The sequence below is a fragment of the Aythya fuligula genome, chromosome 1 (genome assembly GCF_009819795.1).
Source record: "Aythya fuligula isolate bAytFul2 chromosome 1, bAytFul2.pri, whole genome shotgun sequence".
NCBI lineage: Eukaryota > Metazoa > Chordata > Aves > Anseriformes > Anatidae > Aythya > Aythya fuligula.
The window spans coordinates 131,100,459-131,119,901 of record NC_045559.1 but is presented as its reverse complement, the minus strand read 5'-3'; the positions used below and the strand labels follow the sequence as shown (position 1 = coordinate 131,119,901).

Here is a 19,443-nt window from a genome sequence, read left to right as displayed (position 1 = left end):
GTGTTAAAAAAAGGAGAGCCTTGCAGATCAGTTCAGATGTGTGACCGCGCTGTAAACCTCAGTCTCTCAGATCTGCCATGTTATTATTAGAAATAATCATTCTCGCAGTGGTTTTTAATAGGAGTTTCACACACATTTGCAGACCTTTCTTGGAGTACCGAGGAGGAAAAGTCCCATATGACTTTGTATCATCTAAGAGCTCTGTCTGGAGCAGGATGCAAGAGCAGGACATGGGTGTTGTCCAGCAGTTTCACAGAGGCAGGATCCATGTCAACCAATGAGACAGGCTACCCGACTGCAAATTTCAAAGCACTGATGTGGCTATGGAGCCTGCCGGGCAGACAAGTTAACAGAGCAGTGGCAGTGGGAAGACAAAAGGCTCTTGAGGAGTAGCTGGCCAGGTGGCACGTCTTGTTGGCAGCTGCTGTTGTGCCACCTGGTCATCGTGGGCAAAGAGGTGAGGTCTGCAGTTTATGGAGAAGGAGGCTTCAGAGAGAAACTGCTGAGAAATCCAGGGACAGCTGACTCTCTGATCTGTGTCTCCCTTGCCTTGGGAGGACCATAACCTTTCTGTCTGAGTCACTCAGAGGATGTCGGCAAGGTCGTGTAGCACAGCTGCAGGCTGAGGATTATGCATGGGAGATACGTACAGAGCTGCACAACTAACATTCTCACCTTTGAGCAGACCTGTGCAAACTGCAAGAGATCTTCCTCAGTAATGATCAGAAACCACTAGAAATAAGGACTAGCAGATCTAGCTGGCATAGATCTGTTTATTGTATAGGTCTGGTTAGTGATCTTATGCTTACATTTCCTTCCTTTATGGTAAAATTAAAAAAAAATATGATTTAACAAAAAGGCAATGCCCGTCCATTTTATTGCTTACACATGGCAAACTGTATATCCAGCCTTACCATCTCCCTTATCACTGTGTCTAGACAGTCTGTTCAGTTTGGGATGTACTAAGAAGAACGATCTGGCAACAGCTTAGGAGAAAAGGTTTAGGATAGGTTCAGAAGAAGGTTAAGATGGGAGATAAGATGGGTAAGGTGGAAGCTGGGAAACCTACTGGGTAAGAAAGACTGCTGATACGAAAGAGGTGAGAGTCTTCCCAAACCTTAATTTCCACTGTTGCTGGATTCCACAGGACTGGTATATACTGGGATGGCCTTGGGGAGTGTGCTGGTCCTCAGGCATAGTCTGGAAGTCACCCATGTCAACCTGTCATAAAAAGGTGGGGTGGGGAGCAGGTGGAGGAGCTGTCTGGAAGTTACCTTTTTTGCATTTTTTCTGACACGGAGTTCTCCTTAACGCTACAAGTTTCCCAAAAAAGCATTAATATATTTAATATAGTATAATATATTTTTATGTAGTATAAGTAATATGATAGGTTCATTTGATTTAAGAAAAGGAGAGACAGGAAAAATCTTATACTAACAACACTTTTGTTATGAGATGTAGAGATGCAGATTTAAAAAAAAAAAAAAAAAGCAGGTAAAATTGCTACCCTCTTATGCAGCTTCCTGAATAATGTTTTCAGTTTTGAGTCACTTTAAAAATTAGTTAAAAAAAAAAAAAAGAGGCATTTAGAAATGGAGCCAAACTTTGGATTGTTTTCCAACTCAAATATTTTTTACTGTCATTTGTTTCATTATATTTGCAAGGATTGGCTTGGGTTTAAGAAAAATAAAGCTCTGGAAAAAAGACTGAACCCAGTTCCTTTATTGTAACTACAGCCATAAAGAACAACTTCAATGAATGGCCTGTCAAAGATTTAAGTCAAAAAACATTTCCTGAGAAAAATCAGGGTTAGCACTGGTAAGATCTTAAAAATACATATTATTTTTTTCATTTGCTGGAAAAAAAAAAAAAAGAGAGAGTTGGAATTACTCATTAGTTTGTTAAAATTATATTTAAAAAAGAAAAAGATCATAACTTTGGGGGAGGGGGAATATAACTTTTAATTTCCAGTGGTTTTATATTTTTAATATGTTTGAGGAAAAGCATAAGAATATAATGAAGTCTTAACCAAAGATCCCCTGGCCTTTAGAAAATAGTTTGTATTAACATCTAAGCACCATTCTCCAATATGTGACCCACAGGCTATGCTTTTCACCTGTGAAGATCCATTCGACTTGGTACAACTTCATCATACCAGTTTTGTATTGCCAGTGTCTTACAAATCTGAAAAGAGTCGAAAGCAGTATCCCAGAAATAAGAAGCATCCTGTTTATTCAATGGGGTATTTTAAATTTTGTGCTTAAGACTAGCCCTTTAAGTATAAATGTTCCTTAACATCAGTATTTAAATACCAATGGAAACAGGAAGTAATTGCAAACAATTACTGAAAGACTAATCATCTTTCCTTCATTCTCCTGAACCATTAAAGCTATGGTGTCAAAATCAGTAGTGGAAAATAATATGAAGTAATTTTGCAGGTATTTCATTGCTCCCTAGGGCCAGTCAGTCTTGTGTGTACTAATGCAGGTAGCAGTTGATCAAGGATCAAGGTTTCTTTTCCATAGCACTTTGTTTTTTTGTGCGTTTTTTTTTTGTTTTCACAGTAATTAATAACATTCAAAGTGTCTGTGTAGGTTCCTCCATCTGGCCATGTACAAAGAGAAAATGCTTCTAAGTATCAGGCGGCCTTGCTCTGATAGCACCTCATAACTCTAGGACCTTGGAGTAACACTGCTTCCAAGCCATCATTTCGTTTTGTTCAAGAGTGAAAACCAGATCTGCCTTTAGAGACAGGCAGGTAACAGGAGGATCGTATGTGGTAAGAGTAGCATCTCATTTAAATTTTTCAAATTAAAACACTTGGAAGATCTTACTTCCTGATTTAGCCTCAGCTTCCAACTCACACTGTGAGCAAGACACGCATGAATACATAATAGTTACCATGCTGCTGTTTTTCTCATCAAAGTGTGCTTTAAACCTGGTGATTTTTCATTGCGGTGAGACACAGAGGAGGAGTTCTAGGCTCATATCTTCTGGTTGGCTTTAAGAGCGCTTTGCTCTTTAGTGCCCTGATTACTCAAAACATCATATCAGAGTTCCAGCTGCAAAAGTCAGGCTATATCTCGAGTACTAGTACAACCTGACAGTATTAATTTTAATACAGGGAGTTATCAAGGACCAATGCTTAATGCAGGGACTCAGCGCAGGTGTAGGTTTTGTGAATAGACATTTGTAATATGTTTAGTTTTATGCAACAAGTCCATCAGTAATAAATATCGTTACGAGTACAGGTATGTTGAATTCAGAATGTGAACTGTGAAACTAGTTAGTTGTTTTCAAATGTTAACATTCAGTGCTATGAAACTCATTAAGTTAGTTGTGAATCTGTGGCATAGCTATGGCACAGACACAGTTAATAGGGTACCTACCCAAATACACAGTGGTACATATACAAGTCAGCATAAATTAGAGCAAACCAGGGTATTCGAAAGCATGGGTAAGGGTAGCAATCTGGAGATCTTCCTTCCGATGGCAGTTGTGTAACATCACAGTCTGTTTTGCCAGTCAGTGGGCAATAGCTCAACAGAGCATGAGTATCAGGACAGATGGCTGATTCTAAATGCCATAAACATGTGGCAATAAAGGAGCATAATTATTCTACTTGTGAACCTATGGATCTCCATATGTGATTAAAGAATGACTAACTAAAAGACTTAACCCAGAATGAGAACTTGGATTTTGATCAATCAGAGCAGATCAGCTGGCCGAGGCATCGATGAGATAACACAAGGCTGCCTCCCTGACAGCCTGCCAGCTGCCTGCTCTTGGATGTGCTTTCTGTGAAATGGGCTGCACTGCTCTAAGTAACATCTGGCCGTTGTTCCGCTGCCTTATCTGCCCTTGACTGGTGTCTTGTTCATGAGGACAGTAATCTTGTGTTGCTGCCAGGAGGCGTCGTTTGAGCTGAATGATGAACATCTATACTGAAGCAATGAAAATCTGGAGTGAAAACATTGTTTACGGTGCGAATTGGAATGAAATGTTGACGCTAAGAGAAATTCATCATTTAAAATTCACTTCTTTTTTTCCTTAAGGAAATAAAAGAGCTTTATAGAAACAAAGTTGCTTATACTGTAGTCTAAACAACTCCAGAATTACAGCATGCAGGTTACATATATCTATACATCAGCTGGTCCCCTAAATTTGGTCCCCTTCTTAAGGAGATTACTCATTATTTCCCTGCTGTGCTCAGGGCATAAGACACTCACTTGATAAACCCTTCATCTGTGAGTAGCCCCACATACTCTAACTGGATACTGTCTAAAAAAAAGAATGTGTTGTATGCTGCTTTTTTAGAAGAACAGCGTAAAGCTTTTCTCAAATGTAGCAATGTCATACTTTAATAAATCTGTCAGCTGATTTTAATGAAGCCAGCTTCAAGAAAAACTATACGGAAATAAATGCTACCTATTTAAATATAAAGCTACATACATTTATACAGAATATTTTCAAAATCTCTAAATTTTGAGGAAATACCATAACTTTGAATCACCTTAGGGAAGAAAATAGAATAATAGGGTCAGTGACACAACACAGAACAGTATTTGTAGTGTATGTGTTGCTTGAAGTTCTAGGCCACAGGTAGCCAGCTGTTTTTAATGCAGACCTTTGTAAATTACTTATTCTGATATATCTCCTTACAGATAATCATTCAAAGCCAATGGAAATTGACGGGGATGTTGAAATTCCTCCTAACAAAGCAACAGTCCTTCGGGGCCATGAATCAGAGGTGTTCATCTGTGCCTGGAACCCTGTCAGTGACCTGCTAGCATCTGGGTAAGACCATGACCGAAACCAGCTGCTGCAATTACCGTCTATTTAGAGGTGCAAGAACTTGAGAGCATGTAGTAGAGGTTAATCAGTAATTTCTCTGTTTTTTTTTCAGCCTGCAACTGTTTTTTTCAGCAGAACTGTACCTATGTAGGAGTTAAGTAATTATAAGGTGACGCAGAATATGAAGCATTTGCACATTTAAAATGTGCGCTCTGTGGCCCTGAATACACATTAACAAATTCTAAAGTTTTTTAAAACAACTGGATAATTCTCAGAGTATTAGAAGTTCATGCAATCTGCTCCTGCTCTTCTTAGTTAATGGTGCACATTGGGGTCTCAGAAGGCCTTTGCCATCCAAATTCTCTTTTAGAAAGTATGGAGACTAAAGCAGAGTTCTCCTTTGCTGTGTCTGCATTTGCATGGTACAACACAAATTAGAGGTCTGGAAAGCAGAGCTATTGCGTGAGGGCCTTATGTCACCACTGTTTGTATTGGAGAGGGGTGCTTCAGATTGGACCTGGTTATGTCTGATAAGCTAATCATTAAGAAATGGTTTGAGGGCATATTTTGGCTCAATTTCATTGAAAAATAGTCTTATTTGTGTTCTCTGGTGCTGCTCAGCCATGACAACCAAAGTATGCAAAGTAGGACAATCAGCAGATTGACTTAGAAAAAACACTTTTGATCCAAACTTAAATGCTAATGTAAACATACTCTGAGAGCTGTGCTCAGTGTTGGAACCTGTATTTGTCCATACTTAAAACCTTAAAATGAAGGCAAAATTTAAATAGTCTAACTGGGAACATGTAGGAAAGCTGATACAAGTTAGAGGAAAGGAATGAGTCTTCATCATTCAAATTACCTAACAGGATCACAACACATTTCTCACAAGGAAAAAAAAAAAGTCATTTTTCTCCCCTTTTTGCAAGATTGTCAGAATAGTCTTCTTCGTCAACTTAATGCATGAAAGTAAATCAGTGTTCCAGCCTTGAAATAATTAGGAGAAAAAGCGTAATGAATTAGCAGAAATAAATATATTGGAGAAGTAGCACAAGGTCTCTAGCAGAGTTTCTGAAGAATGATTTCAGATGACAGGATTTTTCGAAAACAGAATCTTTCTGAATATAATTTATTTCTGGAATGTCCAGGCCTAATACAACTTTTAACATTTATAATACTAGCTATCTTCATGTATTTATTTTAAGTGGACACAGAAGCAGAATTTGCAAAAAGTGTATGTAGGGGTTTTGGGTGAACTACTTGTTTTTTTGGCTTTTTTTGTCTCAGTGAGTCTTCTGATCTGTGATAGTCTTTGGGTGATTCCATGATACAGACGAGAGCAGCGATAGCAGCCCTGCTCCTGTGCCATGCACTTGTATTTTTTGCTAACCTTATTCTTCTACCCGCTCAATCTTCTAGTATCTCAAGCAATATTACTAGGCAGTATTACTTATTCCTAGCAAAGATCCAAGCCAAAGTATTATTATTGTTAACAAGGGAACTTCTGATCATTAAGATCACTCTCCTATTAAAACAGGTCAGCATAAAGTAGTTACTTCTTCATACAGACTGTCCTCTTTCCAGCATATAGTTGAATGAGCCATAAAATGAGATTTATGTCATAAATAAATAAAAATTAGGATTGATGGATGTGGAAGAACTGCAGCATATTCCATAATTGTCCTGACCCAAATCTGAGAGGTTGTTTTCAAGGGAAGAAAATGAATTAGGGGAAGGCAAAGAATATGTGGTCATGAAATGTTACATCCTATGTAATGACTTGTAAATAATAAGTTATGCTGAATGAATATGCTTCTTTAATCGTCTAACGTTATTTTCAATACATGTATGCCTAAATGCTTTAATTACCCATAGATAATGCTAAATCTTGACCTAATAGTGAAGGAAACCTTAAAAATTAAGATGCAGTTATTTACATAAACTCATTAAATTGTTTTCATGGTTCATTCTTATTAAACATGAAAATCTAGGGAAGGTTTCATAGAATCTGGGAGAGTTTTTCAGTAGCGGGGGCAAACTTAGAAGTTTCCTGGGCCATCTTGAGGGCTGTTATCCTTAGTACTTTATTTAGGATCATTCAAATGAAGGCACTGTATTTGTTGATACAATAGATCTCCTTTAGCCAAGTCATCCTAAACAACACGCCTTATAAATGTATCTATATGTAAACGTATCTATTGTGGTATTTATTTGAATTTTATGGAAAACAGCCTTCAGGTGATCCATTAGCACAAACACATTATCTAAGGAAAAATCCGTGGGGAGAAAGAATACCATACAGAATTATTCTTTAGGGACACCTGGTGGCGCCTGAGATGAAGTGAAGAATGCTGCTTTATTCTGGAGAATACCTGCACAGCTGAAGTTAGGCATCTACTCAAGTGCTCTGTCCCTCTGCAGGTACCTACATCTCTCAACTCATTATGTAGGGAGTTAAGACTCCTCAGTATAGGTGCTCAGACCTCATCTGTTGGCTTTGGCATTGGTAACTACTTCCTGGAATCCAGCTCACTGTCTTTACCAGTGCTTGCCATGCTACGTTGATAGGGTCTGTAGTTCATCGTCCTTGTGTGCAAAGTTTAAACTGGGACTGAGGAACCAGTGGGTGATGAATTCTGCTGCAGAGAGTTAAGCATTAGTAGATGGATAAAGAGACAAGCACAGTGCAGTGATGTCTTGCACAGCTTGCCGTAAAGCTGGAGGACAATAATCAGAACCATTAGTTATATTTCTAAGGTAGAGGAATGCCCTCTCGCTATTCCTTCAGTTAGGCTTTGCCCTTCAGAGTAGTAGGTCTTTATTAATAAGCTTTGCTGTTGATACTGGAAGCATATAAGTGCATGCATGGGTAGAAAGCACAGCCAGGTACTGTATCTCAAGCAGACTAATGTCAGTGCAATGAAAATGCAAATGACTTAGATTCCTGTGCATCTTGATCAGATTTTAGCCTGCTCGTAAGAAACAAAGTGAATTCAGTTAGCCTTCAAATAATGCAGCAATGAGTGAGTGCCTTATGAAGCTTACACGACTGAAATAGCATAGATTGCACAGCAAAAAATGAACCAGAAGGAAGGGACTGGATTGATGATGCCATTGCACAAAGAAGTATTTGAGATCACAGAATCACAGAATTTTCTAGGCTGGAAGAGACCTCAAGGTCATCGAGTCCAACCTCCAACCTAACACTAACAGCCCTCCACTAAACCATATCCCTAAGCTCTACATCTAAGCGTCTTTTGAAGACTTCCAGGGATGGTGACTCCACCACTTCCCTGGGCAGCCTGTTCCAGTGCCTCACAACCCTTTCAGTGAAGAAGTTCTTCCTAACATCTAACCTAAAACTCCCCTGGCTCAACTTAAGCCCATTCCCCCTCGTCCTGTCACCAGGCACGTGGGAGAACAGGCCAACCCCCACCTCGCTACAGCCTCCCTTGAGGTACCTAAAAAGAGCGATAAGGTCACCCCTGAGCCTCCTCTTCTCCAGGCTGAACAAGCCCAGCTCCCTCAGCCGCTCCTCGTAGGACTTGTTCTCCAGGCCCCTCACCAGCTTCGTCGCCCTTCTCTGCACCCGCTCAAGCACCTCAATGTCCTTCTTGTAGCGAGGGGCCCAAAACTGAACACAGTACTCGAGGTGCGGCCTCACCAGAGCTGAGTACAGGGGGACGATCACCTCCCTAGCCCTGCTGGGCACACTGTTCCTGATACAAGCCAGGATGCCGTTGGCCTTCTTGGCCACCTGAGCACACTGCTGGCTCATATTCAGCCGACTATCCACCATCACTCCCAGGTCCTTCTCTGCCTGGCAGCTTTCCAACCATTCCTCTCCCAGCCTGTAGCTCTGCTTGGGGTTATTGCGCCCCAGGTGCAGGACCCGGCACTTGGCCTTGTTGAACTTCATGCAGTTGACCTCAGCCCATCGGTGCAGCCTATCCAGATGTCTGGCATAATAATAGTGCAGGTTATCATCTACAGGTAAACTATGTATTGTGGCATTGGTTAAACAAGGGAGAGAAATTCCCTAAGGTATACAGTATGCTGCAGTTCTGTTTGTCCTTTATGAAGTAATGCTTCAAAAAATAAAACTGCAGTTAGTCTGATGTGCAAAAAATGAATTGTTAGATTCTATAGCATCCATATTGTGCTGCCCAGTCCTTAGTTTTCTTATGTTTCCCCATCTGCCTGATTGTACCCATCTGTTGTCTCCTTAAAAAAGTACATACAAAGCCCTAACTATTAAATAAGTGAAATAACGCATTTGTTCTGTTTATATAGTGCCAAGCACAATTGAATCTCAATTTGTAGCAAAGTATTTTCTTCAAGCCCTGTTATTCAAGTAATAAATCCAACAATTCGTGCCAGTTTAGAAAGCAACCTGATGCAATCTTCAAAGCACTAAAAGAATAATGCAGGTTCACGACCTAATCTGAAGTAATCTGTGTAAGGGAATTTGTTGGCATAACAAATTATCCAAAATTAGAGCATTGGTTTCCAGAGTTAGTGAGTACCCCACTGACAGAAAGGGAGTTTTATATTTGATGTTCCATCTACTCAGTCTACGCAATGACTTTTAAGGGTGTGAAGGGTAGCACAGGAATGTATACTCTCTGGAGTTTGCAAAAGGCTATTTAAAACATAAATGTGGAGACTGGAATTTCTCTAATCAAACAGTCAGAAAAACATATTCTGCAACTGCTCTTCGTCTTCCACCACACCCATAACCCTTGAAGTGGAAGATGGAGGATACCAGAGATACTAGTGAAGGCTATCAAAGGCATGGCTGTCACCAGGTGCTTATGAGAAGAGTGCTTGGATGTTACAAAGGGAAGCATGATAATAGCTCAGTAAAGTACATACATGCCGTTTTTTTAAGAAGATTCATTACACCTTATGAAGGTAATCAACATTCTGAAATGAATAATTGCATATAGTGTTTTTGAATAGTTAATTATATATAAATAATCTTGAGATTTGGCCAGTCCCATCCATAATTCCAATTTTGCTCATACAATCCAGGTGTCCTCCTCTTCGAAGACTGATTTCTTCCACAAAATATCTTTTAATTTCTATTTTGTAATTGGACGACACACACAAGTTGTTACAGATGGCCATGTTCGATGGGTGGTGCAGAAAACTCCTTACGGCTACGTCCACATTAGCAAACTAAACATGCCTGGGAATATTCCGAGGCAGGGAGGCCAGCTGGCACGCAGCGGCCAGCGTCTGTGCTAGCAAGCCGTCCTGGCTGCCAAACGGGGTGGCTGCCCACGGGCCGCACGCTGGGGCTGTCTCTGGTCTGCTCCCTACGGCCAGGAGTTACTCGGGGATGGGCCGGGCCCTGAGCGCAGCGATGCGCCCTAATGGCCCCGGCGCAGAGAGCCAACTCAAACAGGCCACGCGCTGGCCAGGGAGCGATCTGCCAGCTTGCTCGCATAGGTGATCATGGTCCAGTGACCCAGAATGTTCCTGAACATGTTTGAATTTCCCAGTATTGAAGCAGACTGTGAATGTCAAGGTTGCTGGAGCCTTGAATTTCAAAAGCTTTTCTGGTTGAATTTAAGATACTTCTGTCTGGACATCGAGGCGGTTTCCAAGATCACGCTCTGTTCTCTTACATCCAGCCATGCCCTTGCAGTAATTCTCGTGGCTGTGAAGCAGAAGAACCTGGCCTCATTCCCAAAACCCAGCAGTAGGTTTCTTGGCTTATCTTTGCTGACCTACACTGGCCTCTTTCACACAGGGGAACTTTGTATCTTGCAGAGCTCTGCATGCTTCTTTGCTCTCCTTAGTCAGCATAAGAATTAGCCATAAAAGCTGTTGTCCATAAGATCTTTTGAGTAAGGCTGTATATGGCAGAGGCAGGAAAAGATGTTGCTGGGATGTTTTCTGCCTTCATCTCAGGGGTTTTGCATAATGCTTTGAGTTACTATATTCCTCACTTCAGCTGTATAGGACCTGTTGTGAACTACCTCCTGAATAATCCTTTTGCATTACAATTTGAAGGAGTTGATTTCAACCCCCCCTAGACAGTGCCAGGTGTTAATTCTACTAACCGTAAGTGCTTCTTCATTAGCAGGTGACTTTACTGGGGCCAATTTCTTTGTTGTACCAAATCTCTTAATGCAGTTGGGTCAGCCATGAGGTGAGCTCTTGTCGTGGTTCCGCTCGAGTGGGCAGCCGAGCTCCACCACAGCCGCTCTCTCACTCCCCCTCCTCAAAGAGGAATGGGGAGAAAATATGTGAAAAGGGCTCAAGGATTGAGATAAGGACGAGAAAATCACGCAATAATTATTGTAACGGGCAAAACAGACTCGGCATAAGGAGATAGTAAGATTTATTGCCTACAACTAACAAGCGAGAGAAGTGAGAAAACAAAGGAAAAAAAAAAAAAAAACCAAAAGCACCTTCCCCCCCCATCCACCCTTTTCCACCTCCTCCCCCCGAGCGGCGCAGGGGAACGGGGAATGGGGGTTATGGTCAGTCTACAGCACTTCTTCTCTGCCGCTCCTTCTCGGTCACTCTCGTCCCCTGTGCTGTGGGGTCCCACCCACGGGATGCAGTCCTTGATGAACTGATCCGGCGTGGGCTTCCCACAGGCAGCAGCTCTTCCAGAACTGCTCCAGATATGGGTCCGTACCACGGGGTCCATCCCTCAGGAGAAAACTGCTCCAACCTGGCTCCCCTACGGGCAGCAGCTCCTGCCAGATCACCTGCTCCTGCGTGGGCTCCTCTCCACGGGCTACAGGTCCGGCCCGGAATCTGCTCCGGCAGGGGCCTTCCACAGGCGGCAGCCTCCTTCGGTGCAGGGCCACCTGCTCCACCGTGGTCTCCTCCACAGGCTGCAGCGTGGAACCCTGCTCCACCGTGGTACTCCATGGGCTGCAGGGGGACATCCTGCTTCACCATGGTCCTCACCACAGGCCGCAGGGGACTTCTGCTCCGGCGCCTGGAGCACCTCTCCCCCTCCTTCTACACTGACCTTGGTGCAAGGCTGTTCTCCCACTCCCTTGACTCTCCCGGCTGCTGTGTGGCGCAGCGTTTTTTCCCTGTCTTAAATATGCTCTCACAGAGGCGCAAAACAACATCGCTTATTGGCTCGGATCTGGAAAACAATGGGGCCCTTCCCAAACATGGGGCAGCTTCTAGATCTTTCTCACAGAAACCACCCCTATGGCTCCCTGCTACCAAAACCTTGCCACGTAAACCCACTACAGCTCTGTTTGAACAACCTGTTGCAGGGAGCAATACCGTAGAATCAGCAGGACAGGCAGTACGTCTTCCGATAAAGCTTAGGCACCTAACTTCTCCCTCTGGGTACCTCTGAGGCACTTCCCTCTACAGAGTCTTTAGGAGACGTAAGCACTTACTTTACGAGACCTGTTTTATTAAGGAAAAGTTAGGTGTGTGAATGAGAGGAGCTTCCTTCCCTTTATGCTTTTAACAATCTCTTTTAAAACAAAATAAAAAATCCAACCTGTCTAAGCTGGAAGTGTTAAATACATGTTAGCAATACTGGCTATCAAAAAAATCATAATTATAAGACTGCACCTGAAGATTTGAAATACCAAGCTTCAACAATCATCTTGAAAATTTCTTTATACACTGCAGTTGTTTTAACCTCACTGCTGGCTATTATGGAATAGGGATTTATATGCCACAAATAAAATTCTGCAAGCGTTCTTCCACCTTGATTCATGATTATACAAGGGCTGAAGGGCATGAAATAAAATTCCTTCAGAAGTAAGCCTTCCTAAAATTTGGCAGTACTCTTCCGTAGTGCAGAACAGTATACCTATTACTCAAGTGTTCATGACTCGCATGTTGGAATGAGCTGCTTTATCATGCAGATAGAAATGCTTCTGCGAGCTAAGGAGATTAAATATCTTTCTGAATTGTGCTTGAACTATGGTTCTCTAATAAGGCAGGGTTCACTGAATCATTCAACAGAAATCAGAATACTTTCCAGAATAGAGAATACTCTTTTTTTCTTTTTTTTTTTCCCCAGCAACAAAGGGGAAGACACACAAATACCCCTGCCACACACTGGTAGGCTTATAAAGCCTCTCTGCAGGGACACATAATAGCTTATGTAGCCTTAGGAAGAAGAAAATGGAAAAACAAAATTAAAATACTGGAAAATAAGATTGCCCAAGCATAGCCAGAAAACTGACTAAATAAAACTGTTGAAAAACAAAGCATAACCCTTTTAGAACTAGCAATAGGATATTGTGTTTGATAGCCAAGTGGCTGAGTGTTTTATTCAGAGGGTCCAATAACAAACTGGATTATTACAGTAAGGGCAGAACTGGCCCGGAGTCTTAGTAGTGGAGAAGCCAGCACTGAAGCAATTTCCTACTTAGCATGTTAACCAGTAACCCCAGCCTATGAAAGACTTATGTTCCCACTATTGTGAATTACCACAACTAAAAATGTTCCTCATCTTCTGAGCCTTATGATTAACTTCATTGATTTTTTTAGCCAATAAGTGCAAAATTGGTGTTCAGTTTTCTAAATCTTTGAAGAAGTTGTGTTACAACCCTAGCTCTGTATGATGACAAAAATTACCCTGATTCAAATTGTTTCTTAATCACTAATGTGAAAGATGTGTGCCAACAATTAAAGAATGGCTGGATAGCAGTAGCTCCTGGGTAGCTTGCCAAAGCCCTGGCCAGCCATCACATCTCAGCCTGACACAGAGGGTTCAGAGGAGAGGGGGGCACATTCCCCAGGTGTGCCGTGACCCAACAGACCTCAGAGCCACCGATACAGGCAGAGAAGTTTTTTCTTTTATGGTTGAACTACTGATCATGTAAAATCTGGCTAAATTATTGATACAATAATACACAAAGATCAGTCCAGTTGGATGCTCTGTTGGTCAATATTTGCACTTGAAAAGTATGAAGTGTTTAAAATTTGCTTGGTACTTTTAGTATAAATAATTAAAATGTTTTATTAGTGGACCAGAAGAAAATTTAAAATTCTCTTGCAATGGATTTCTTTTTCAGTAAAACACGAGTTATCAAAGCAAAAGTGGATCTCATGTTTTTAGTTTTCAAGGAAATACTTTTTATCTTTGCTCCTCTATGGGAAAGGAAGTGTTAGTCATTACTTGAAAAAAAGGAAAAGCTAACACATCAGATGTATCAACAATAAAACGTAATGTTGACTGTATGAATTGTAGGAAATAGAAGAGAGATCCCAATGCTGCTCCAAGCTTCTGCTTACTGAATGTAAATGAAAATTACATTCTGGACAAAACAAGCAATCTATCTTACTTGATTGTTTTGGTTGTTGTTGTTGTTGTTATCGATTGTTTAAAAAGAGAGGAGCAGGGAGAAGCAAGAGACAAATCCCAGTAAACTAGAAAACATAGTATCTTCCACCTTGCTGTAAATTGATTTCTGACCTCAGAGACATTTTTCATTGGAAGGAAGATTTATGCAAAGTGAAAACAAATATATAATTCATAAGGAGATAATAAGAAGTTTCTCACTTCCTCTTCACATTTTCTAGACAAAATCAAGGTTTCAGTCTTCCTAGAAAATAGTCTGACTATAAAGGAGGTTAAAATCCTCTGTCAGGACCAGGGAGCAGGCACTGCAGCACCTCTGTCACACTGCTAGTGGTCCCTTTCCCCACGGCAGCTGCCAGGTGACACTGCTCCTCTGTGGATGATAATGCTGCAGGTCCTGTCCTCCTCTCCTCAGAGTTTTCTGCTACCCTGGGGAACACCAGAGACTCTGCGAGCCATTAGGAGTTACTGTGTCTGTGCACCCCTTTTGTGGGAGGCATGTGGACGCAGCCTGTGTGTTTCTGTCTCAATGTTCGTTAAGTTCCCCAAGACCATCTCAGTCATGGCAATGTGTCTGAAGTGCAAAATGTAGGGAGCAGGCAAACGTACAACTTTTTTGAATAAAGCGAATTATGTTATGTTGTGGGTTCGGATGATAGGTGTAACTTAATCATGTTTTAGCCTTTAAAATTTCTTCTTGCAGGTATGGGGAGTGCAGGAAGGTCAGAAATGGAGAGGAAAGTTGCATTTGAAGTTCTGTGACATTATCTCAAATAAAAGCAGAAACAGAGGTTTTTATTTTGTTTGCTGGGTCACCACCAAGAGAAGTTTTCATCTCTGCATGATTGCTTTTATAGATCTGGAGACTCAACGGCCAGAATATGGAATCTCAATGAGAACAGCAACAGTGGTTCCACTCAACTAGTTTTGAGGCACTGCATAAGAGAAGGAGGACATGATGTCCCCAGCAATAAGGACGTGACTTCATTGGACTGGAATGTAAGCTAGCTTCTAAGACTGTGCATGTTTTTTAACTGTCTAAATTTAATTCAGAGGCAATTACAGCTGCTGCTCTGTATCTTTTATATCTGAGGTGACCGGAACCTCTGTTCTAACCTACTGACCTCTTGTTTCAGATACCCATAATAGACTGAACTTTCCCCTACATGCTGTCATTTTCCAGTACTGCTGGCATCTTCAAGCCTAACGATGATGTATTTATATATCTATTTTTAGGAGCATGGGTAAAAATAAACTCAGCTGACTTTAAGAATGAAGATTAAATAAGCAATCTATGTAGTAATGAAAGCTGATTAATAACGTATTTGCATCTCATAACTACTTTATTTTGGCATGCAAGGACATATAAGCACCAGTGAAGCTTTTTCTGAGATTGGACTGTCAAGATCCTCACCTATTTGAATTAATGTTGTGCATAACAAAATGTGCTCACATTATAGTCTGTCTTGAACGGAGCATATGTAGTCATTCTCTTTTACCTGTCCGCTTTCCAGGTGGAACTCTCTTGCCTGATCCTTTGCTAACTTTCATCCTGCAAAATCTTTCATCGATCTTTGATAATACAGTCTTGCACAGGGATGAATGAAGTGAGCAGAGGAGACGAATACTGTTAATCCCCAATGTCTGGGCAGTGTCTTTGGGCAGCGTTAAAACTGCTTAATGTCTCCATTCTGTCACTGAGCAGCGTAAAAGGAACTTAAAGAAATCTTACAGTAACCTTAATTAATTTTGAGATCACTTTCATTCCGTCCCTTTTGTTGATATCAGCACAGACAAGAGTGATCACATTATTGTTTCTTAGGAAAGCAGATTAAAAATTAAGTACCAGAAAGGATTCTCATCAGTTTCAGTTGCTGGACAGAGACCAAGATTTGATAAATCTTTGCTGCAATATCATTGTCCTTCAGGTGAGCTAGGTGCTTCACAAAAGTTAAAGATAAGGCCACTGCACAAATCAGCTTCCCATATATATTGTTTATGTGACATGATGAAACAAGTTGATGAATACTACAGAAAACATGGGTAAGTTAACAAAGCAAATAAAAATAAGGCCCAAGAATGTTTATTACTTGTTTCCTGTGTACATCATGATGAAGAAAAATTGTCAGGAAAAAATGAATTGACTAGGTAGAGGGAAGATGAAAGACAAAGACAAGCAAAGGTGCAGAACAGTTACGAGAAAAGTCAAAAAGGCATACTTTCTCTAGTAGTTCTATGCCTTATCAATCTTCAGTGATCACTGATACAGTACTGCTATTGTGCTAGTACTTAATGTAGGGAAATGTTCCTAATTTAAACCATTAAACTGCTTCCAACTTGCTTTGCGTTTTCAAAAATAAAAAAAGTGAATTACCACCAAGGACTTTGGATAAACCATATGACTCTTCGCTGAACTTTCCTGCCCTTTTCCCTTTTGCTGTCACCTTTGTCCTTATCAGTGGTCCACCTAAGTGTATAGCACAGTGAAGTTGGCTTGGGTTTTGATGTTCTTCCCCCTGCATCATTATACCTTTGACTTAAATCTACAGTTGTGCTGACTCACTGTCTATGGAGGGTTGAAGTGCACATAACGTTTTAAAGGATTATTGTATGCTTTTTCTTAATGTTCTACTCATGATGCTAGAAATGCCATCTGCATTTATTGTTTATTTAGAACCACAATACTAATCATAGTCCACTGTGAAATTAACATACTGCTTAATATATTACATCAGTTCTTCTGTTTTATGTGATTTACGTTATAACAGGAAAGGTTATTTCTAGAGTTCATATTCAGATGATGTGCTTTGGTACCAAGGATAGGATTCATCTTTCTTAGATTTAGCCATCTAAACCAGTCATCTCGGTTCCTTCTAAGGGACACGTGCCTTCACAGTGGTCTGGGCCGAGTCTAAAGCAAATGGCATCACAAGTTATGCTCCAGAGGTGGTGCTATTATTTGTGGAGGGAGACTAGGCTACTCCCTTAGACTAACTCCTGACTTGTGAAATTGTGGAGGTAAAGGGGGTGAATCTCACTCCTAATCCAGATGCTAAAATGCTTAAAGACTAAATGCTCAGTGCCAACAGTACCCATCTCACCAGGTTACAGAGCCAAGTTCCTTTTTGATTACTCTCATTCTGGCCCAGTAAATCTTCCACTGTTTGCCACGCAGTAGTTATCCTTCAATGAAGGCCTCTCTCCAGCAGAATACATATAATTTGCCGATTATGATTACTGGGCTTCATTCCTCATAATTAGGACCAATGAGTTCAACTTTTCTGAGGCTGCCCACGATGGTACTGTGCCTCTGGGCATGTGTGGGAGTCTTTGTTTAGACAACTTGGAAGCAGTTTCTTTGTGTTAGGTAGCATTCAAGGTGTTAATGGTGAGTGTAGGTGGCTTAGGTTTTTAGGTCCTACTTTCAAGTATAGATGCCTGAAATTCACTTAACTGGGATTTAGTAAGGATTTACATGATTTGTTGATGATTTATAGGCTCTATATGTCTAAGATGTAGTAGTATCTGTTTGTTATCTGGAACAATCCCAAAGAATTTGTTATATCTTGTTTTCCTTGTCTAATCCTTTTGAATATTGTCTGATGGTGTAGCCCAGTTTTTCAGAGGATGTTCGAGGGTTTTATTTCCTCTTTGTATTTGCAGTACTAACCTTTACTTTAGGTGATATAATAACGATACTATCTATTCTCAGTATGTGGCCTCAGATTTCCTATAAATCATAACGCACAAACCTTAAAGTTTAGCTGAAACAGATTTCATCTGGTATTGACCTTTGACACTGATGTATATCCCAACAGAGTGATGGAACACTATTGGCTACAGGCTCATACGATGGTTTTGCAAGAATATGGACAGAAGACGGTAAGTCAAACAACAGTTATCGTTCTTAAGCAATTAACAGCAGTCAACTATAAGTTGGGCAATGTGTAAACAAATTGTAATATTAACCTTTTCTTTATTCCAGGTAACCTTGCAAGCACCTTAGGTCAACATAAAGGTCCGATATTTGCCCTGAAGTGGAACAAAAAGGGGAATTATATTTTAAGTGCTGGTGTTGATAAAGTGAGTTTTAAAAATACATAATTCTAACATTTAAATGCGCTGACTCAGAGAGTGCTGTTGAATTCCATAAGGTTATTTTCTTCTGCTCCAGGAGTCCTGGGGAGTGTACCTTTCTTTAATTTGTTCTAGTGAGTGTTGGATTAATCACTTAATCCTTGGATCAAGTGATTGATTACATTTTTGAGGCTATGTGTACATTTTAAGTGTAAAAGTTTTTTAAAAAACAAACTCCATTTGCCCCCTGTGTAAAATTGCATCTTAAATGTTTCTGTTAAAGAAATAACTGCTTCCACTGCTTATGTTTATAGTTTTATCAACTGTAACTATTTCAAGGATGGAAGTTATCTTACAGGTACTGCAGTTTTTAGCTCATCTAATTATTGAAACTTGTATTTGAATAAAATATATATGGTTTCCTATGCAAACATGCAAAATATGGTGGTTCTGAACTCAAAATCAAGCCAAACATGGTAGTTTCAGCTGAGTGAATATTAGAGATTGAAATGACAGATGATTGCTAATGATGAGCAGAAACCAGTTAAAAATGAAACTGAAAAATAAACACAGCGTTCATCTTACCTAACTTTTGATGTCTGAAAAATGAGATGCATCCTTGGCTTCCTTTTAAAATATGGAGAGAAAAATGGCACTTCCAAGTGATGAGTTGCATGGCCTGTGTTACAGTTAGATGCACAGACAGCGCTCCTCTCCTGCATTTGACAGAGGCAGTCTAGGGAAATTCTCTCACACCTGTACATTTGATTTGTAGGATAGATGAATCCCTGTATTTTCACATACTTGTGAAAATGGAGTTTTATTCCTTTTAATACTAGCTCATATCCAGCTACGTTTATCTCCCAGTAGTAGTTCCCCATAACAGCAGTGATTCTTAAGATGATCATCAACACTAAGGGGAGGACCCCTGAATTTGTTTTCTGAAAGTATGTACTCCCAGTAAATTGATGGTTCACCCAGAAGGTAGTACTGAGTTGGGGAATTGCTTATGTGTGCTGCAGGTATGGTTTAAACCTGTAGTAGGCAAATTACACTTCTGTCTGTCCCACCCTACCACAGTGGCAATAAGTGATTTGTACTCTGCTGTTAAACATTTTGCTTGGTGATTTAATTATTAGAAATGTAGTATCGCTTCGGTTTGCAATAGAATTCAACTTGGATCTTACTAAAAAGGAAAAGTCTGCAAGTAACAGAAGATAATTGAGCCAGCTGTAACGAAATGCTTATTAAAATGTTGTGGT

At 40.6% G+C, this 19,443-nt stretch overlaps 1 protein-coding gene across 3 annotated transcripts in view; it reads left to right on the top strand.

Annotated features, from left to right (window-relative positions):
* The window catches only part of TBL1X (transducin beta like 1 X-linked), a 197,316-nt gene that overhangs the window by 165,888 nt on the left and 11,985 nt on the right, over nt 1-19,443 (top strand). For all 3 annotated transcript variants that reach the window (XM_032186719.1, XM_032186710.1, XM_032186728.1), the window contains 4 exons: nt 4,665-4,797; nt 14,962-15,103; nt 17,923-17,986; nt 18,090-18,187. In XM_032186719.1, coding sequence (XP_032042610.1) covers nt 4,665-4,797; nt 14,962-15,103; nt 17,923-17,986; nt 18,090-18,187 — 437 coding nt within the window. The remainder of the gene's footprint in view (nt 1-4,664; nt 4,798-14,961; nt 15,104-17,922; nt 17,987-18,089; nt 18,188-19,443) is intronic.